The 21414-nt window shown below is 38.1% G+C and overlaps 3 protein-coding genes and 1 pseudogene across 4 annotated transcripts; 3 read left to right on the forward strand and 1 right to left on the reverse strand.

The window, feature by feature from the left end:
- Positions 1-185: 185 nt before the first annotated feature.
- On the reverse strand, positions 186-13864 carry GCK72_008991 (annotated as a pseudogene). Its single transcript has 14 exons — positions 13840-13864; positions 13714-13787; positions 13182-13348; positions 12523-12571; positions 11630-12082; positions 10820-11003; positions 10460-10771; positions 7681-7952; positions 7529-7636; positions 3859-4086; positions 3708-3809; positions 1452-1590; positions 403-493; positions 186-276 (listed from the first exon to the last, which is right to left on the reverse strand). Coding segments are annotated over exons 1-14 (2295 nt in total).
- On the forward strand, positions 5492-7510 carry GCK72_008992 (uncharacterized protein; the record flags this gene model as incomplete). The annotated part of the gene is made up of 6 exons (XM_053727155.1): positions 5492-5559; positions 5619-5754; positions 6340-6549; positions 6604-6945; positions 6990-7082; positions 7304-7510. The coding sequence occupies 6 exons, from the start codon at positions 5492-5494 to the stop codon at positions 7508-7510; spliced, it is 1056 nt and encodes a 351-aa protein (XP_053586732.1).
- Positions 8990-12665, forward strand: GCK72_008993 (uncharacterized protein; the record flags this gene model as incomplete). The annotated part of the gene is made up of 5 exons (XM_053727156.1): positions 8990-9013; positions 9068-9207; positions 10659-10754; positions 11698-11967; positions 12599-12665. The coding sequence occupies 5 exons, from the start codon at positions 8990-8992 to the stop codon at positions 12663-12665; spliced, it is 597 nt and encodes a 198-aa protein (XP_053586733.1).
- Positions 13865-15514: 1650 nt separating the features above from the next.
- Positions 15515-16506, forward strand: GCK72_008994 (uncharacterized protein; the record flags this gene model as incomplete). Its single annotated transcript, XM_003099457.2, has 2 exons — positions 15515-15704; positions 16235-16506. 2 exons carry the CDS (start codon positions 15515-15517, stop codon positions 16504-16506), a joined length of 462 nt encoding a protein of 153 aa, XP_003099505.2.
- Positions 16507-21414: the final 4908 nt, after the last annotated feature.

Below are 21414 nucleotides of genomic sequence, written 5' to 3' on the forward strand. Positions count from 1 at the left end.
GAATAGGAAAATATCACAAAGAAAGTACATAGCACCACTTGAAATACATGATATAAGTAGAGAAAAGTGAACATTTGGGGACAAAGTAGGGGGAAATGGCTGAAAATGGGATGATGATGATGATGAATGGTTCAAAATACAGACAAGATTATTTTTTACAAAATATAAAAAAAAGATGGCGAATTTTATACATTAGATGGCCGCCTCGGTTCTGTGATATTTTGATTCAATCCATCATCAATTGAGTCGTTCAGTGGATTGGAAAATGATTGGAACCTGAAAAAGATATTGGAAATTCTACGGAAAAATTTCAGATTTTCAGACAGAGTTATGTTGGTTAAAGTGAACAAAACGAGACTTTCAGCCAATTCTATCATATCTCTCATATCTCTAAAACTATACCTTGTTCCGTCTCTTAAACTGCTCAACCAGTCGCGAGCATTGTCGATTGCGTTGAGAGCGCGGAGAGCTCTACTCGAGTCGTTGCCAGCCGCTGAAAAAGAAAAACTCAAAAAAGTTTTTAGAGAAAAAAAAATTGAAAATTACGTGCAATTTGGATTAGTCAGTTATTCAGATTACGGTTGATTATGTTATTAATTGGGGGTGAGACTCCGCCCACTTTTGCAAATTTTCCGCAAAAATCGCAACTCCGCCCACATTTAGACCACGCCCACTTCCTTCAGATTCTTCAGATCGATACACTTTTGAACAGTTTTGAAAACAGGCGATTCCAAAAAGGGGCGGAGCTTAGAATCATCGTTTCTGAACATTCTTCATGTTTGGCCACGCCCATTTTTGGAAATTTTGTCGCACGATCTTATCAATGAGAAGGGAAACCGTGCGGAGAAACTGCAAAAGTGGGCGGAGTTTTCGAGTGTTTAGATTTCGACTCCGCCCACATTTTGGCCACGCCCACTTTCTTCAGATCGATACACTTTGAGACAGTTTTGAAAACAGGGGGTTCCAAAAAAGGGGCGGGGCTTCGAATCCTTATTTTTGAACACTTTTTCAAGTTTCGGCCGCGCCCACTTTTAGAAATTTTATCGCACAATATTTTCCATGAAAAAGGAAACCGTGCGGCAAAACTGCAAAAAGTGGGCGGAGTTTTGAATGTTTAGATTTTAACAGTTTTGAAAACAGGCAATTCTAAAAAGAGGCGGAGCGCCACATATCTAACCTTTTTCCAGATTTTGGCCACGCCCACTTTAGAAATTTTGCCGCACGATTCTATCGATGAAAAGGGAAACCGTGCGGCAAAACTGCAAAAGTGGGCGGGGCTTCCTATTCACTAGATTTTAAACGTTTGTCAAACCACACGGCACTATATCAAACCACCATCACCACACTCAATACAGTAACCAAATTGACGTGCAAAGAAAAGGAAAAATGTGTGTGCAAAAAAGCCTGAACATAGAAAACGGATCATTTCACAGCAACAGGCACGCACCGACCCAAATTGAGCAAATTTGATGGAGCGTAGGCGTCTCGTGTCGTCGGTGAGCCGAGTTCCGACGGTGGTGGAATCATTTCGACAAAGTCGCGGAGGCATCCACGTTTCTCGATTGAGCGAAGACCGTCCGAGTAGCGATCCTGGAAAGAGAGCAATTTTCAGGATTTCCAGACTTGCAACGTTTCAGTGCAAAACTTTGAAAAAACTCAAATTTTCATAAAACATTTTTTTGAATTTTTTAGCGGAAAAGTCAAATTTTCGACTATCATTCAGAATTAGAAGAAATTCTGAAAAGTAGTGAAAAATGGCCAAATTTTCGATGAAAAATTGAAAAAATTTCGAAAAAAAAAGTCATTTTTTGAAGCCGGGCCTTTGGGCCTTCGGGCCTTGCCGGGCCGGCCCGAACCTTGACAACTATGCAAATTTTCAAATTTCTTTTTGATTTTTTTGCAAAAATGTCGAACTTTCGACTATGTTTTTAAATATCGATAAGAACCCAAGCGTGCATAGGATTTTCGACTATTTTTGAGAAAAATTTCAAAAAATTGTGCACAATTTTGGCTCCGAGCCGACCCGAGATTTTTCAATTTTCAGGATTACTGGTTGGAAATATGTTCTTAAAATCAATTTTTCATCTGCTCCAATGTCTGAAATGGCTCCAAATCAGCAGAAACCGGACAGATTCGTGAATATATTTCAAAAATTGGGTGAGATCTTTTGTTAAGATTGTGTGAAAGCGGGAGTTGGGTTCAATGGAAATTGAGATTTATGTTCGGATTAGAACGAGTCAAAAACATAATTTTATGGATGACGTCAAAAAAAGGTTAAATTTTAGTGAATTTCCTTCGAAAAAAAAAGTAAATTTTTGTTGAAATCGGTACAAAAACTCTGCGTTGACAGTTTGGTTCTATCCTTTTTTGAGAAAAAGCGTAGATTTAAGTTTTCAGAAAAAGAAAAATTCTGAAAATCTATGCATATTTTATTGCAACTGCTCGTTGTTCTCCATTTTCAGAAAAAATTCTTTTTTTCCAACCCATCTACTGTAAAACATAGCGTCCAACACTCTGATCATCAAAAATCTGCTCAACCAATTTGTCTAAAAATACAAAAAAAACAGATCAAGTGCTCTTCTGGAACAAGTGTGATGATGCACAAGAATCTTTATATTTTTGGAGAATGTCTGTCTGTTTGTTTGTTTGTATGTCCGGATGTCCCCAATATCTTGAATTTTTGTCTGTTTGTCTGTCCATAAATCCAGATGTCCGACTTTCCAAATATCCGAATGCTCAGAGATAACGAATCTCTTTTTCGGAATCTCTTTTTCTTCCCCAGGTTTTGAAAATTCGGGAAACCCCGAAATTCGAGATAGACCCAAAATCCGAGAAAAACGAAACATCTGGAGTAGACAAGAATCCTGGGAAGACAAAAGTCAGACTAGAATTTCAATAAAAAGTAAAATCTGGATATTTTCGAAAAAAAATTCGAAAACCCTTTTTCTTCCCCGAATTTTGAAAATCCGAAGAAGAAAAAGAAGAACCAAAAACATTTTTTTGGTCAAAATTCAAAAGATGTGCACTTTCGGTATCGAAGCAAAACCCCTGATTCATGTCTGTATGTGTGTATGCTTGTCCAGATGTCCATGATCTAGTCTATCTGTCTGTCCATTGTTCCGGGTGTCCTTCAACCTCATTTCTTCTAAAATCTTCTTAGAAAGGGCTCTTTCGATCTCAACACTTCGGAAAAATTGCCGAAAGCATTTCCAAAAATTCTCTCATCACCAAACAGCTTAATTAACAAGTACACTTCCGTGTGTTTTGAGTTTTCGCTTCTAATGATTAGAATCTAATCACAAGATTCATTAGCACTAGACATCACGCTGTTTCGTCAATTTGGGAATTATGAAAGATCAGTGATAAAAGACAACCGAATTTCTTCTGAAAGTTATTTTCTGAGACGAAGTTGGTATTTGAGACTCAAATTTTGAGGAGAAAAATGAAAAATGAGTTATTGTCTATAATTACAGCCTCAACTCAACCATCGAAATATCACTGCGTTTTTCGAGTTTTCTTTGCCAATATTTCTCGTCAAAAACGTCATTTTCTCTCTTCAAAAAATGACTCAAAACACTTTGAGCCGAGGCTACTGGAATAATTAAACATGTCTCGTTTGCTCTTGTTTTTCATTTGGCTCTTTTTCCTTGGAGCATCTTGCTCTATTTCTCTCGACGTCTTCTATATTTCTCCTGAATCCTCCTTACCTTGACAACTTCATAAGCGTCCATAATGATAGCAATAAAAAGTGAGAGTACTACATAGATGAATAGTGACACGAAGAGGTAGATATACACCGTTCCGAATACCTGAAATTTTGAAAATAGCAAAGTCAGAAAGTGCGCTCTAATGCACTACCTTGATAACCGTATTCGAGTCATTGATAGTATAAAACGTGGCAAACATATCGTCACCGTTGAGAAGTGAGAATAGTGCTTCCGATGACTCTGCGAGTGTTCGGAACTTCATACTGTACGGACCGATGATGACCCATCCGGCAATGAGGAATCCGGCGTAGAGAACGATGGCACATGTCATGAATCTCATGATGTTCGGGGCGGAGCGTTTGAGGGTTAGGATGAGGATCTGGAATAGTGGGGGTAGAGGATTGAGGAGATATAAACAAATGAGTGTGGAGAATTTTCTTTTGAATTTTTGGATTCTGAGTCAGCGGTTAGTTTCTTCTAGCTAGGATTTGTTCACTTTCCGGAATTTAAGTTTTCTGTAATTTCTATAGAACACAATTTCGACCTCATTTTTTATTCTTGCTTGTTTCGCCCTCATTTCTCTATTAACAGACAATTTCGCACCACTGTCCCAGTTTTGGAGTAAAATCCCAGTTTTGGAGTAAAATTCGTAGATTGCCCACTGTGCCAAGCCATATTAGCAGCCTACCCCCTTTTACAACTGCGCTCCACCGCAAACGAGAGAGTATCTGCGAGAGACGCAGGGTTTTTTCTCGCGCCGACACAGATTGTCATTTTTTGACCTATTTTCGCTGTTTTTCAGAATAATTCACAAAAACTCTTAAAAAACAGCGAAAATAGATCACAACTGAAAATCTGTGTCGGCGCGAGAAAAAAACTCTGTGTCTCTCGCAGAAACTCTCTCGTTTGCGGTGGAGCGCAGTTGTAAAAGGGGTGGACTGCTAATATATGTAGTTCGTTTACAACTGTCTAGGTAAGAACTGTATGATTAAGATTGCAAACTAAGGATTTGAGCCTGCTTTTGACTGTTATGATGTGACAGCCATAAACTAAAGAGTCTGAATTTAGCTATCCCACATTGCTTCTGAATTTTCAGATCTATTCATTCGGATGTCAATATGCCGTAATTCATCATTAGAATTATACAACCTACTATATTTCTGTGTTTCAGACTGAAACTATAAAAATTGAAGGGCCATATGCCCAGATGTTAAACTGAATTTCAGGGTATCTGAGACCAAACAGCTGTTCTGTTCAGGTTCTTGTTGTTTTTCGAATGTCCGGGTTCAGTATGTTTGTCCGGTAGTCTTCGGGACCTAGAATCTCACGAAAAACTTCAAAAAATCGAAAAAATTCAGATATGCTTTCCAATTATCTGTTTTTTCGGATGCCCTCTCTGATACTACAGATAACACTCTAGCTTTTGCGAAGAACTCTCCTTTCCACCACCTCCCATCCTTCCTTCCCATTTTCCATCCCATCAAGAACGAGGCTTAAATTGATTTATGTTTTTTCTTCAAACACTTTTTCCCTCCTTTCCATTTCTCCAAATTCATTCCCAAAAGACTGCTTCCATTCGTCCTTTATATAGAATCGTCTAGAACATGAAATGAGTTTTGACGCCTTTCTCACTTCACAATTACTTTAATTACACATTGCTCAAAAAGTACGCTTCGTTTTATTCTCTCTTATACTCACTCTTCTTGATGTTTGACTCTTCTCTAAACTCATTTTTCGTTTAGAAAACTTAGAGTGGCTCTACTCCTCTATTTCATCGTCAATAAATGAGCTCTCTCCTCACCCACAACAACAACTCATCCCCGTCGCCAGAAGGAGTTATTAAGAATGTTTTGTATGCCTTTGATTATAGGTGAGAACTATAAGAGAGGCAAACTAGAAAAACATTTTCAGGCAATGTCTACTTCTAGTCTATCTGTGCTACACAATTCCATCATTCATCGCATATCACAAATGTCGGCAGTTCTTGTCGAAGGAAAGCATGTCGAGCAGCTATTTCAATGTGATATTCACTAATGATTTTTGTATTGTAAGTTTGGGTTTTGGATGAGATGTGTCGATTTACGACGTAAATCACATTGCAGTTAGTACGAAGACATTGGGAAAAGATAGGAAGTGTTATATAGGTTGACATCGCACAGATTCTATCTATGATATAGAATTGTGCGGAAGCGATTTTTTGCAAAACGGAAGTCGGAAGTCATTTTTCTTATCCGGAAGTCGGAAATCGGAAGTGAAAAAACGCCCGAAAGTAGGAAGCTGGAAGTCGGATGTAGTTTTTTTGCAAATATTCAAAATTCCAAGAGAGAAATCATTAAAAAAAAGCCTATTTCCTGTCCTTTTAGACCTATTTTCCATGTATTTCTGCGAAATGTTTTTTCCTGAATTTCACAGTTATGAAATGACGGAAGTCGGAAATAAAACTTTCAAAACGGAAGTCGGAAGTGAAAAAGCCCGGAAGTTGGAAGTCGGAATTCCACACAACTCTGCTATGATTCTAGTTTTGACGAGATGCGATTCATAGTCAAAAAAACCTTGAATATCATACTTATGACTTTGCCTAGCTGCACTTCTTGTCGATTTACACCGCAAATCTTTCAACTCTGACTTCCAGAACGTCGCTCTCTTCATCATCGACTTCCTCTTCACACGTCTTCCCATCTCCGGTCTTCTCGTCGATCTCCCATCCTATGTTCCCGAAGGAATAGTTCTAACCATCATCTACTTTCTCTCCTATTACCTAATCTATGCAAACTTCTACTCAATCACTTTGATTTGTATTAATCGAATGTCTTCAGTGGTGTTCCCCTATTCTTGTAACTCGGTTGGTTTTTCCCTTTTTTCCTGAGGAAAGGTAGATTCAACCGATTCCTTCCAGTTCTGGCAGCGATTCGTAACCCCTGCGATCGCCTTGATCTACATCCTTCCTCTGCTCACCACCTGGCAAATGTTCACCTACAATCCGTATTTTCTGGCACTGTACGAGAATCGATCCAACTATCAAATGGTATATAGAGCCAATGTGTTAATAACTTTCTTGGTGAGAACCTATTACGGAGATTTGATGGAAAAGAGAGAATTTCAGCCAAGAAACAGTGCAAGTTTATGCTTCGCCTCAATTCTGCTATCAGTGGTTTGTGTGATCGCGAATGTTGTAACGATCATCAAATATAAAATGACAGTGCAATCAGTGATGGCAACCAGTGGAGCTCAGAAAGCGGTATGGTATAGATCAGGTCCTAAAGAAAATGTCTGAAATTCCAGTTCCATCGAAAACGTACACGTCGAGTTGAGATAGCAATGTTCTCGGTTGCCCTGGTAGTTTGTCTCTCATTGGTTCTTCAAGCTATTTTGCAGGTAAGCTCCGCCCACTTTTGCAAGTTTGCCGCACATCTTATTCATGAGATAGACTCCGCCCACTTTTGCAAGTTTGCCGCACATCTTATTCATGAGATAGGCTCCGCCCACTTTTGCAAGTTTGCCGCACATCTTATTCATGAGCAAGGCTCCGCCCACTTTTGCAAGTCTGCCGCAAACTTTTCTCTATCACTTTAGTTCCCATTCTTTCTAATTTCCAGGCCCTAATCATGATCTACACCGGCTCTTCCACCTCCATCCGTGCCACGTGTCAAGATCTCCGTGCATTCGCCCTCGACATAGCCATCTGTTGCCCTCCTTGGATTCTCTACTACACTACAGTACACTCTCACAAGACTACGATATCAAACAGCTCTGCCGTTCATTCTGGTGTTACGATTCCAGCCAAAACTCATGTGATGTATTAGATATTTAATAAAACTTACATTATATTGACTGAAAAATCCAAAATATCGAAGTACACCGACATAAACGAGAAGTGCGCCCATTCCCAGGAAAATTGAGGTTAAAGTGAACAGGGAGTTGTCAAAATCCTGAAACTCTGTAATCAGGCCACGCCCACTTTATCTGAAATTACCTGAAACTCGATGGAAATCTTGGCAATCGTACCCAAAATAATGAGCGCATCATTGACGACAATCATCACATACCACATATTCAAAAAGTCTAATTGATCGGTATAAGTGATCGGATTCTTGAGAACATTCTCGAAATAGTCACTGGTTCTGTTTTGAAGGAGCCACGCTTTGATCAGTGCACGACAACAGAGAATCAGTGAGAGAATGCATAGAATCAAGACGAAAATGTCGGTTCCGCCGATGAGAAGAGTGTCGAACGACCAGCCGACGCCTGTAATTTGATCTGGCGCGAGTTGGGGATAATAGTTGAGGTTATGGGGGGATATTTTTGTTGGAAGTGGGTTTTAAGGTATTGCATGATCTCCGACACTGTAGAAAAGAACTGCAAGAAACGTGAAGCCGATTCAATTCTTTCATTTTTTGCCCTGAAAATCCAGTGTTTTTAGGTTTTCAGACGTCGCAATGAATGAAAAAACGTCACATACATCAGAATTTTGGAATATTAAATTCACTGTCGAATGAAAATGTGAATTTTGGCCAAAAATTGACTTTTTATGATAAAGAAAAACAGATTTTTAGAAAATTTAAGTAAAACTTTTTTGGCAGAAAAAATTTTTAAACAATTTTCTAATAAAAATTGCACAGCATGTACTTGAGGATGCTCTGAAACTGTTACAATTTTCAGAAAAAAAAAATTAGCTTTAATGGCTGAAAATCTCATCTTTCTGAAAATCTGTTTTTCTGTATCAAACACCAATCGTTGGCCAAAATTCACGTTTTTTGGCTCATTCGGCAGATAATTTTATATTTTACAATTCTGGTGGATGGGACATTTTTTCATCAATTGCGAGGACTGAAAACCTGAAAAAACTGAATTTTCAGTGCAAAATGAAGGAATTGAATTAAAACGAGAAAAAATCGGTTTCACGTTTCTTGCAGTTCTTTTTCGCTATGTGGGAGACCATTTATTGAGAAAAAGTTGAAACCACGCCCACTTTTTTCAGTTTTGGAGCACGAAGGATATTCCAACCTGATCCTAGTCATTTTCGACATTTTCTATTAGAAATGAAAATTTCCTGATCAATTGAACGGATACTGTCGGCCACAGAACACAAAGTAGCAGGAGGTTTGAGATGATAAGCGAGAAACTTGTTTCACCTTCGCATCTCGTAATAAAAAATACAACGACCCAATTTCATCCTTATCAGTCTCGTATAAAACGACTACCGGGAAGTGCGGTTGCGTCAGATAACTATGCAATTGCTTATTATTATTTTGTTATTTTTATGTGTTTCTTTACTAACTTCTATGCCGATGAACAGTTACAAACAGGTTCGTTTACTCACGCTTCAAATTCTGAAAATTCTAGAAATTCTCTTATTCCAGCTGACAAAAAATGGCACTAACGCTGGAAATAAGAAATGTAACTACAAAGAAGATAACAAGAAGAAACAGGAGGGCCCGAAGAAATTTGTGGTCGGCAACTCATGCAACGGAGTTTGTTCGAAAATTCAAAACGATTTACGGTAGAAGCGAAACAAGAGAGAAATCTAATCTACACCTCCAAGAACCAGGGACAGCATCTAGAAGATCTCAGTATCTGATGAATTTTTCTTATTTTATTTATTTTAATCATATTTTTTCAATAATAAATAAACATTTTTGATTCTTAAAATTTTTTAACAGAAATTACAGGATCTTTTACTACTAACTTGATCTATAATTACAGAAGTTACTGAAAATCGTGTCTGGGGCGCCTCCGGAGCGTTTTTCTTATTAAAATCGCAAACATCGAGTCTGGGGCGTCTTTGGCGCGTTTTTGTCCGTTAAAATCGCAAAAATGAAGACTGGGGCGCCTCTGACGCGTTTTACCGTTAAAATCGCAAAAATCAAAACTGGGGCGCCTCCGACGCATTTTTCTTGTCAAAAACGCGAAAAATCGAAACTGGGGCGCCTCCGACACGTTTTTTTAACGTTAAAATCACAAAAATCGCAAAACTCAATTCTGGGGCGTCTTTGGCGCGTTTTTCTGTCGCAAATAACGAAATTTTGGAGTCTGGGGCGCCTCCGACGCGTTTTTCTTAACAAAATCGCAAAACATCGATACTGGGGCGTCTTTGGCGCGTTTTTCTGTCAACGAAATTTTGGAGTCTGGGGCGCCTCCGACGCGTTTTTCACGACAAAATCGCAAAACATCGATACTGGGGCGCCTCCGACACGTTTTTTTAACGTTAAAATCACAAAAATCGCAAAACTCAATTCTGGGGCGTCTTTGGCGCGTTTTTCTGTCGCAAATAACGAAATTTTGGAGTCTGGGGCGCCTCCGACGCGTTTTTCTTAACAAAATCGCAAAACATCGATACTGGGGCGTCTTTGGCGCGTTTTTCTGTCAACGAAATTTTGGAGTCTGGGGCGCCTCCGACGCGTTTTTCACGACAAAATCGCAAAACATCGATACTGGGGCGCCTCCGACACGTTTTTTTAACGTTAAAATCACAAAAATCGCAAAACTCAATTCTGGGGCGTCTTTGGCGCGTTTTTCTGTCGCAAATAACGAAATTTTGGAGTCTGGGGCGCCTCCGACGCGTTTTTCTTAACAAAATCGCAAAACATCGATACTGGGGCGTCTTTGGCGCGTTTTTCTGTCCCAAATCACGAAATTCTGGAGTCAGGGGCACCTCCGACGCTATTCCCGTTCACTCGAGAAAATACCGAAAACTTAAACTTTCAAGACATTTTTCAGCTGAAAATATTTATATTCCTTTCATCACAACTCACCCTTAATAATGCGTCCATTACACACGTTCACATACGAGACTACAGTAGCCAACGTGACATGAACCTGTCCAGTATGTCTTGAATTATCGAATTTAATCGACACAGCAATCTTATAACACTCGGGTTTTTGATCTCCGGCAGTTGGCGAGTAATGAATGGTTCGAAGACGGAACTTGAATTGAACCGTCGATATTTTGAGAGCATCTTCTGGAAGGAATGTGATTCCACGTGTCGCCAGAATGTCACGCACCGAATCGTCGGATTGTCCGATTTGGAACACTTCAGATTCTGTCAGGTTCAGACGTTTCGTATCTGGAAAATATATATCAAAAAATTGGAAATTTTTCAGAAAATTTGTACCTTTAACCTCTCGAATATCAAAATTATAAGTGTTATTATTGACAGTGACATTAGATATCCGATCAATCAACACTTCGATAGGTGGAATCGATTCAAAGTCAATTCTAGATCCCAAATTATCGGATGGATGACTGTTGACGTCATAGGAGAATGAGGCGAATGAGTCGTTTCGAATTGTGTAGTACTGAAAACAAGGAATTTCGGAAAGGAATTTATGGCATTTTTAACAATAAACAGCTGATTTTGAATATTAGATCCAAAATAATTTTCAAATAGTTTTATTTTCGGTCGAAAAGCGGGTAAAACAGTATACTTGGTATGATTTGTAAGAAAAAAAACTGTGAAAAATCAAAATTTACTTAGTATTTTTAATTTCTGAGTGGCTTTTATTGATTTTTGGGTCAAAATGTTGAAAAACAAGAAATTTCGGAAAGAACAATGCGATTTTTTGACAGAAAATAGCTGATTTCGAAAATGAATTTTTAGGCAAAATTTGGGATTTTCTCTAAAAGCCCACAAATCCAAAAAGCAATGTTTATTTTGGTCGAAAAGCGTAGAATAAAAGTAAATTTGGTCGGATTTTTATGAAAAAACTGTGAAAACAAGGCTTTTGCTAAGTATTTTTAATTTCTGAGCGATTTTTCTTGATTTTTGAGTTAAACTGTGGCAAAAAAGTCTAAAAAGCTTATGAAATGGGGTTTATGAAATAAAAACTAGTATGCCTCGATGTTTTACGGTTTTGCCACATTTTTAGCTAAGAATTTGGAAAAAATCCGATTTTTTTTATTTTCGCTGTGAAAATCTTATTACCGAATTAATCAAAAAGCTCAAATGCTCTGACAATCCCTGATCATCATAAACCGAATATCGTCCTTCAGCTGGTGGATATTGCAGAGCATCCCTATCATCATTCCACTCTTTCAAGAATCGATGCCTCATCACAGTCGTCGTATCCTCGAGAAAATCGACATGAGACATTCGCATCTCGGCGAAAAGAATCAATTGCATTGTGACAAAGATTATTTTGAGCACTTGGAGCAGCAATTTATAGGGAAGTTGCCTTCGAACCTTCCATTTTTCCATCGGATTCATAAAGAAGAATTGGAGGTGTCGGCGAAGTCGTTCACCTGTCTCACGCTCATGTTCCGGTAAGTCTTCCAATAATTCTTGGAAATTCACTGTCGGGCGGCGCGAAGCATTCGATGACGCGTTCGACGCGTTCTCGTTGAAATCTGACCGATCTGTGGTGCTCCGCCGAGACATCTGGAGTTAAATAAGTCAATTTTTGATATTGAATAAGAAGGTTTAGAGAAAATGAGTGATTTTGAACTAAAATGAGGGAAAATTAAAGAACCACTCTTTGCAAATTCTTGCAGAAGAGTGATAGAATATCTAAACAAACTGAAATTGAAAAAAAATGAAGCTGGTTATCTGAAATCTGACTCCAATGTTTATGAAATAAATAACTAAACAATGGAACCTGACTCCCGTAAATCGTACCTGTGAGGAACACCGCGCGGTGTCAATGCACACTTTGCACCGAATCTTACGACAATTATTTTCGAGAATTATTTTCAAAATTTAGTGAAACAAAAATCAAGGAAATACTCGCAATTTCGCTATCTTATCAGTTGAAAAATTAATCAGTTAACACCAAAAAAGCATGCAAAAACCAAAATTTTGCGAAAAAAACGGAACCTCACCGATTCTAACGGAATATCCCGCAAACGCATCGATTTAGAAGCTTGGCTTCTGAATATTCGACTCATTTTGTTTCAGAATTAAAAGTATCAAAATGTCTTTCATGAGGTATGAAAGTATGAAATCGTTGAGCAAACAAGGATAGATAAAAGAGCATTAGAGAGAGGGAGAGAAGCTAGACACACGCCAATTTTGTTTTTTTTTTTCGTTCTTGCTGCCATTCTTTTTGTGCACAAACTTGTTTCCAAGGTAAATAAGAGAGTATGATTCACAGGAAAACGCCGATTTTTTAAAGGGGAAAAAGCCAATTTGAAAGAAAATAAATTCAGGGAAACTATACGTTTCCATTCTTTCCAAAAGTACCCCCTAGTGACGTCATCGCAGATTTGAATATTAATTTTTCAGGAATTTGCATGAAATGACGCATGAATAGGGAGTGTGGGTAGGTAGTACTTGTCTGTCTTTCGCTTGCAACAGTATTTCATCAAAATCTTCTTTATTCTGACAAAATACAAAAATAACAAAAAAAAATTAACGATTAAAAGATTTTTTTGAGAATTAAAAAGAAAGAGATTTTAGACGCACCAAAGAAATTTTAGAACACTTGAAAAGAGATATCTGAAAGGAACAGAAGATTTTTTTGAGAATTTCTCAGACTCACTAATGAAGCCACTTCCGATTATTGTAGTACATCTTGTTAGCCTTTTTCGAAGATCTGTTCGGTGCCTGAACCCATCCAGTAGCTTCATCGTAGAAGTATGCCTTGTTTTTGTCGACTGGAAAATTGACAATTGTGTCAGTTTTCTTAGTTTTCTCAGAATCCGTAACCTAGAAAACATTTATTGATTGATTGTTATATAAGGGAGTCAACATACATCATTCTCACTAACCTTAAGCTTCTTGATCAATTTGGGTCCTTTGAGCGAAATTGACTCGGAAGAGCCCTAGATTTGCAGTCTGAACTCGATATCGCATGTAGTCATGATAACGATAAGCAGGGAGAGTCAATGAGAATCGGGTCAGAATGAGTAGAAAATGATGCAGGAATAAGATTTCTCTCTGCTAATGGAATGTTCGAAAACAATTAGGAGCAGATAGATCATCCACAGAACCATCTGTCTCAATCCGTCTTCCCACAGACTTTGCGCGTTTTTAGGTTGGGTACGTAGAAGATAGGATCATCCCTCACTCACACATTCCTTCTTCTCATCTCTAGTGACTTCACACTCATTGATTCCCTCTACACACCCATCGTTACCACAACTGTCTGCGAGATCATATTTTTCTTTGATTGTGAATTTCAAAATTGGAAACCAAACCAAATCGTTTTAAATGAAAGGACATCCGGATCAGGCTTGTTCAAAACCGGAAATCGGAATTTCCGATTTTTCCGATTTTCCGACTTTTTTCGGAAAATTTTTCCGACGGAAAATTTTCCGAATTGGTTTTTCGGAAAATTTTCGGAAATAGTCGGAAAATTTTCCGAAAAAAGTCGGAAAATTTGATTTTTTGAGGTACTGAAAAAAAAACAAAACATTCAATTGATGGGTTTGACCATCAGAATAGCGGGCCTGACAATTAATAAATTGTTTTTATTGTTTACCATCGATAATATCATTGATATTTCAATTATATTCCTTGATTACAGGCCCGAATAAATCGTTTTTGTCATTTTCCGAATTTTTCCGAATTTTCCGGTTTTTCCGAAAAATATATTCGGAAAAAATTTCGGATATCCGATTTTCCGAAAAGGTAAATCGGAAAAAAAATTCCGTTTCCGATTTTCCGAAAAGTTTTTTCCGAACAAGCCTGATCCGGATATACAGACTGACAGACAAAAATCGTTTCTAGTTTTGTTCCATCGTTATGTCTGTAGATCCAGATGTCCGAGAGAACAGTTAGACTTTTTGAAAGACATCTATCTGTGTGTCGAGACGTCCGGATGTCTGGAATTCAACTTTTAGAGTCTGAGGTCTTATTGTTAGCCATAGTTGTCAAGGCCCGGGCCGGGCCGGTAGAAAATTTTCAAGGCCCGGCTTCAAAAAATGACCCTTTTTTTCCAATTTTTTTCGAAATTTTTTCAATTTTTGACTATTTTTCAGAATTTCTTTTAATTCTGACTGATAGTCGAAAATTAGACTTTTCGCGAAAAAATTCAAAAAAATTTCAAAAAATGTCAAATTTTGACTTTCGCGCCAATTTGCCCGGGCCTTCGGGCCGGGCCTTGACAACTATGGTCTTAGCTGTTTCGCTGTCAATGTGGTGAGTTGTGTATGGATATTTGTATCTGTAAAACTCGCTGAAATTCAAGTGAACAATTTGTTTTTATGTCTGTTGGTATGTTCGTCTATCAGGATGTCCGGATGTATGTATGAGTAGACGGTTTTGACTGTCTGTCTGTACGCCTCTGTTCAGAGATGTCTGGCGTGCCTTGATGATCTAGTAAACAAGCATGTGCATCCCAATTTCCGGATTCCAGATTTTCAAACTTGTAATCAGACGGAGATGTTCTTAAGTCTGCTTCCATTTGTAAGTCCCGATGTCCATATGCTGGATGACCTCCGGCTCTGTCTGCTTGTCGACTGTCCGGATGTCTGATTTCCCGTTGGGTGTTTAACTATTATAATCTGACTATATCTTTGAGGTCTCAAAGTCTCAGCATCCATTATATTTCAAAATCTAGCTGCTTTTCAAATGTCTGTACGCTTGTCAGAGTGTCCTGATGTCCTCCTCCTCCATTTTTTCCCGATAGCAATCAAACCATCAATCTATGTCTCTCCCTTTCTCCTCCCGTCAATTCTGTTTTGGTTGACTGGTTTTTTCGATCTCTCTTCTTTCCTTTCTTTCTTTTTTCCCACACATACCTGTCACAATACGGAAAGTTTTCTTTCCACGTGGTCTCTCCTTTCTCCGTTTTTGATCTTTAGAATCAACGATTTATTAGAATTCTGAAATCGCTTTCATTTCCCACTTTCTCTCATTTTCAGAACCATCATGGAATTCATGAAACTCGCTATCGAGGAGGCGAAGAAAGGAATGGCGAAAGGAGACGGAGGACCGTTTGGAGCGGTGATTGTGAAGGATGGAAAAGTGATTGGTGTTGGGCATAATATGGTTTTGGTGAATAAGGATCCAACGGCTCATGCGGAGGTGACAGCGATCAGGGATGCTTGTAAGAATGTTGGTGAGTACGGGGGAGAGTTTGGGGGGAGGGGACGTCGTTGAGGATCCGGAAACTTTAGATGTTTTCGGTAGAGTGCAGTTGCATAACCACTTCCGTGTCAGTAGAGATGGAATACAGTAATCCTTCTGATTCCAGTGATGAGGCGCGTCGCGTGCGGCACTGATATGCACCAGAGTTGTGCGGAATTCCGACTTCCGTTTTGAAAATTTCACTTTAGGAAGAATACATTTTGCAGAAACATACGGAAAAATGGTTTAAAAGGACAGAAAATAGGCTTTTCTTCCGCCAAAAACTAATTTTCCTCTGATTTTCTTGAATTTTATAATTTTTCTCTTGGAGTTTTGAATATTTGCGTAAGAAACTACTTCCGACTTCCGGATAGGAAAAATCAGTTCCGTATAACTCTGATAAGCGTAGTCCTGCTTGAAAAGCCTTGTTTGAACCCGAAAATTCAAAAATTTGCACGCGACCGTAACCCTAATGGTAGAATTTATCAGTAGAGCGCACTATCCCCATTCCCAAATTTCCAGACAACTTCGACCTCTCCGGTTGTCAACTCTACACCTCCTGCTACCCGTGTCCAATGTGTATGGGTGCCGCATTGTGGTCTCGAGTCGACGCAGTTTACTACGGTGCCACGTCAGAGGACGCCGCTAGAATCGGATTCGGAGATCACGAGTTTCATGACTTCTTGAAGGATCCAAAGACGGATGAGAAGAGGAAGTTGGAGCAGTTCAAAGTGGACAATTATATGGAACCATTCCAGATCTGGGCAAAGAAGGATGACAAGACACCTTACTGATTTTTTCTGATTTTGGTTTTTTCGGAATTTTTAATTTTTGAAATAAATAATCTCATTTTTGCATATGGCAGCATTGTTCATAGACGCTATCAAATGGACTTGATGGCCTAGAAAACATAAGTTTGGATTTCTAGACCACCACACCGAGCTAGCCGAAAAGGCTTAAAATCACAGGGTTTGGCTTTCTATTCCAGCAGAACCTGATGGCCTAGAAAACACATATTTGGAAATTCTAGTCCACCGAACTTCTGAGGTTTTAGGCCGAATAAACTTGATGACCTAGAAATTTCATTACCATGGTTTTCTCGATCAGTGGCCTAGAAAACCACATTTTTGAATTTTTAGGCCAACACATCATGAAAAACTTTGAATTCAAGCTTCCAATAAGATCTGACGACCTGGATAGCCCTGTGCCACCACATTCTTATGGCCTAGAAAACCCAATTTCTGGTTTTCTAGGCCACCAATCCCCAAATTGACCGCAACCCAGTCATAATGCATAACAAATGCTACGTAGGAAGGAGTAAATATGAATAATTTATTTCGATGGATTCTTTTTTTTTCTTTTTTCTTCTTTGAGAAATAAAAAATTATGAGAAGTGATGACATCACCTGAAAACGAAAGAGCAGCTGAAAATAGTCAGAATCAGACCGCTTATTTTTAGAAAGTGTTCGGGATGCTTTGTAGGTCAACCATTCAGTTTTCAGATGAATTTGACATCATCTTCTTTTTAGGAATTCATGTTCATTGATGTTTTATTGAGAAGAGTGGTAGAAGACCTCATCGTAGAGATAGAAAAACAAGGAATGATTTGACATACGGAAGTGTGTTATGACAGATCATTGAGATACTTGGCATGTATAAAAAGAGCCCTAGTTTTTGACCTGTCGCTTGTTTTTTTTGGGTATTAGTCATAAGGAATTGCGCTTTATTTACGAGTTTTTAAACAGTTGAGTGCGTTTGCTGGACGGGGGTATTTGAGTTTAGAACTTGGAAGAATAGAACTGCGACAAAATAAAACTGTGAAAATATAGAACTGACTAAAATAGAACTGAACAAAGTGGAACTACGAAAAAATGGAACTGCTACAAAACAGAACACGACTCTAGTTCGAAGGGAGCGCGTTTGCATTTTTTTGCAAAAATTCAATTTATTTTTGACTTTTCTCAAATAAATTCATATTTTTCATCGACTAATTGTTAAAATTGAAAAAAAAGTCGTTATAATTCTTCTAAAAAGTCACGAATGCAAACGCGCTCCCTTCGAACTAGAGTTCTATTTTGTAACAGTTCTATTTTGTAGCAGTTCCATTGTGTTCAGTTCTATTTTGTTGAGTTCTGTTTTGTTGCGGTTCTAACTTTCACTGTTCCACTTTGTAACAGTTCTATTTTTTCCTGTTCTATATTCTCACAGTTTTATTTTGTCGCAGTTCTATTCTTCCGAGTTCGAAACTCAAATACCCCCTGCTGGACAGTGATAATGAGAGACGCAGAGAAGCTAGAGTGTCTGTCTTCTCTGTGCACTCTCTTTTCGTCATGTACGTATAATTTTCCAACACTTATATCTCAATTGGGAGAGAAGATTTTGAAAAGCGATCAACTAATGAAATATAGTAAATTTTTCGCTATATATTATGCTAATTAAAATTTTTTTGTCCCTATTTTGATTCCTAAGATAAACGTGTTTAAACATATTTCAGTTTTTTTGGGTGGCATCACTTTCTCTTTTCTATTCAATCTTCAATATATCGACATTTTGGATATCCGGACATCCGGCTCAGGGCTTTGCAAAACAAAATTTTAAACGAAAATTTTTCGAATAGTTTTCGAAAATACCGTTCAAAAATGTTGAAAATTTCTCTGGAAATTGAGATAAATTAAGTAACAAAAATAGTGATTTTTTAATTTTTTTCAGAATTTTTTTCTAATTTCGTACTCAAAAACAGGTTTCTGGTAGTCAGTCCTTAAAATACTTACAGTTTTCATCCAAGTTTAAGATTTTTGTCTCCGGAAAGCTGTTCTTTTCACAAAATTAGTTTTTCGAAGATTCGGCAAATATTTTTCGCCCCTTATTACCCGGAAACTTTTAAACCAAACATCCGGACATCCGGACCAACAGGCACACAGAAATCCTGGTTACAAAACACAAACCAAAAACGCTCGGCCCCAATTCCAATTTCAATTTCTTCTCTTCACGCAGTGCACCGGAAGAAAGAAAAAATATCCATTAAAACGGCTCGAGACCTTTTTTCTCTTATTTTTCCTCTCTTCTTCTCCTTTTTCTTTGTTTTCTTCTCTCTCTTCCTTCCTCAAAAAGAAAAAAATCCACAAAAAAAGGACGCGTCTTCTATTTTTCCCCGTTTTCCCCGCCGTTTGCTCCGGGAGAAAAAAAGATAGGAAAACTGAGAAGATGTCAGTAGAAAGAAGAAGAAGAAGGGGTGGATTGAGAAAAGAGAAAAGCACACAAGAAGAAGAAGAGGGGGGCTCTGTCTCCTCCCTCTCTCTCCGTGTCTCCTACATCGACGACGTCGTCCGTGGCTTCGGGAGCTTGACGGAGTAGAGGAGAGAGCACACACATGCATACACACACACTTCCAACAACTTCTCTTTTCTTTTCTCTCCTTTTTTTCTGCTTTATATAGATTTGCCGTCGCCGCCGCGGGGAGGGAAGTTGACGCACCAATGTGTGTGTGTGTACCTTTATCGACTTTTTTGTTTTTTGGCTACACCTTTCAGTTTCAAGTGGATACATAAATTTATTTGGATAAGGAGGGATTATACTTTGGAGGGGGGACATTTCGGAAAAAGAGATTTCAAAATTGATACTAGTTAAGCTTCATAGGGTTTCGCTATACTTTTTTAATTTGGATTTGAAGGTCAATGTCCGTTTTTTGGCGGTCTTCTTTGTGGTAGTTTGCTCAGAACCTTATCAGACTTTCAGAGCGTCTTCTAGAGCCAGTTTTTGTCTCCATATATTTTAAATGTTGAACCATTGATTTGAAAACCTTTCGGTCTTTATTTTTGTGGCTGACTTCATTTTTGTGCGAACATTTCCTGACAAGATATAGTACCGCTCAATAGGATATAAACTTTGGCTGTTTTCAGTTGAAATTGTTCAACTTTGAGAGTGTGTCATGGTAATACTGATTGTCCCATCAAGTAGATTTTTATTGAATTATACAGATCAAAAGTAAAGCTCCATTTTTGTAGTTGACAACTTTTTTGTACTGACACTTCCTAGAGAGTACCATATCGACAAATAATTTTTTCCTCAAATCGTCTTTTCGAGCTGTCGTCTTAAAATGACCATAACTCTCTAGGGAGTGCTCGTACAAAAAAGTTGTCAACTACAAAAATGGAGCTCCACCTTTGTTCTGTATGATTAGGGACCGCAATGAACGTGGGCGGAGTTTTTCATTTTCTTCTCTTGGGGCGTCATGGGGAGATTATCAGAATGTTTGACGGTCTGCCCTGAGAGCTCAGTATGCTAAAACAGAATGTAAACTTTTCACCCCTATGTAATCGAGTACGTAGAATTCAATGAACACACTTTCGTTTCACCCAAATGTTTTGTTTTCTCGGAAAACTGGAAAACCGTTTTGCTTTTTTCGGAAAAATGTCACGTTTAGGATGTTCTAGGTCGAACACGCATCATTTTTTGACAGTTCCTGATAGTTCTGGACATACTCTAATAGGTTTTGAAAGAAAATTCGATTTTCGTGCTGTCGAATTTTTTTGGGAGCCATCTGAACTGCGAGGCATCACATCAAAAAACTTTCTGTGATAACATATCTATTTTCTTACATATTCTTTTTGGACATCTCTTCAGGTACCTGGGGCCAAAATTTTGAAGCTCATTGATTTGTAAAATGTAGTTTCCTCTGTGTCGGAAGACAACAGACTCAGAAAGAAAATCAGTTTTCCCGACAGTTTAGGTTAAAGGAGGTTAAACACGCATCGTTTCTTGACGGATTCAGATTCTACGCAAAATTTCGATCTAGATGCATTTGGAAACAAAAAATTTTGAGCTGTCGAATTTTAGATATTTGATGTTTTATCTCGATATATGCTGAATATCCTTCAAAAAAACTCTTTTGAATTTTAAAAAATCACGTCAAAAATATATTTTCCTATTATCAGCGTCACATTTGTGCTCATTTAGTTCAGTGGATAACACGCTGGGTTTTTAATCAAAGAGTTTCTGGTTCGAACTTTCCCAAATTTTGCAAAAATTTGACTGACTGAACGTGAAAATAGAAAATATTTTTGCGTGGTCAGGAAAACGAAAGAATTCTCCAAGAGAATTCAGTAGAAACCATGGCTGACTAAAAGGTCCTGTAACTTCGCTGAGAGTGAATATTTTCGGAAAAAAATTTGGGAATGTACTTCCATTTACCTGAAGAAAAGGTCAGGATGGAAATTTTTATGAAAAAATGAGTTTGAAAAAAATGTTGCGGTCTCTATGTATGATTCATTAAAAATCTATTTGATGGGACAATCAAAACTACCATGATACACTCAGAAAATTGACCATTTTCAATTAAAACTACAACTGCCGCACTCTTTATGGTCAGTACTGACAGTTTTGTCTGAACTCAACTTTCCAGGGAAGACTCTTCTTGTATACCCTATCAAAATTACGTCTACGGAACATCTTGACTCAAGTTTAACTATATCTATTTGAAGTACCTTTTGACGTAGTTTTCACGCTTTAATGCATCAGTTGTTTCAGATATTTCTTTGTCTATCAGTCTGTCTGCTTACGATTCAACATCTGGAAATTTTTGGTGATATCGGAATCCAAAAATTTCTATTTGATACCTGGATTACGGACGATCCAAAAGTCCAGAAGTCTAGATGCTGAAATATCCTGTGAACTGACATTTTTTGAAGTCTATCTGTCTGTTT

Source organism: Caenorhabditis remanei, chromosome III (genome assembly GCF_010183535.1).
Source record: "Caenorhabditis remanei strain PX506 chromosome III, whole genome shotgun sequence".
NCBI classification, from domain to species: domain Eukaryota; kingdom Metazoa; phylum Nematoda; class Chromadorea; order Rhabditida; family Rhabditidae; genus Caenorhabditis; species Caenorhabditis remanei.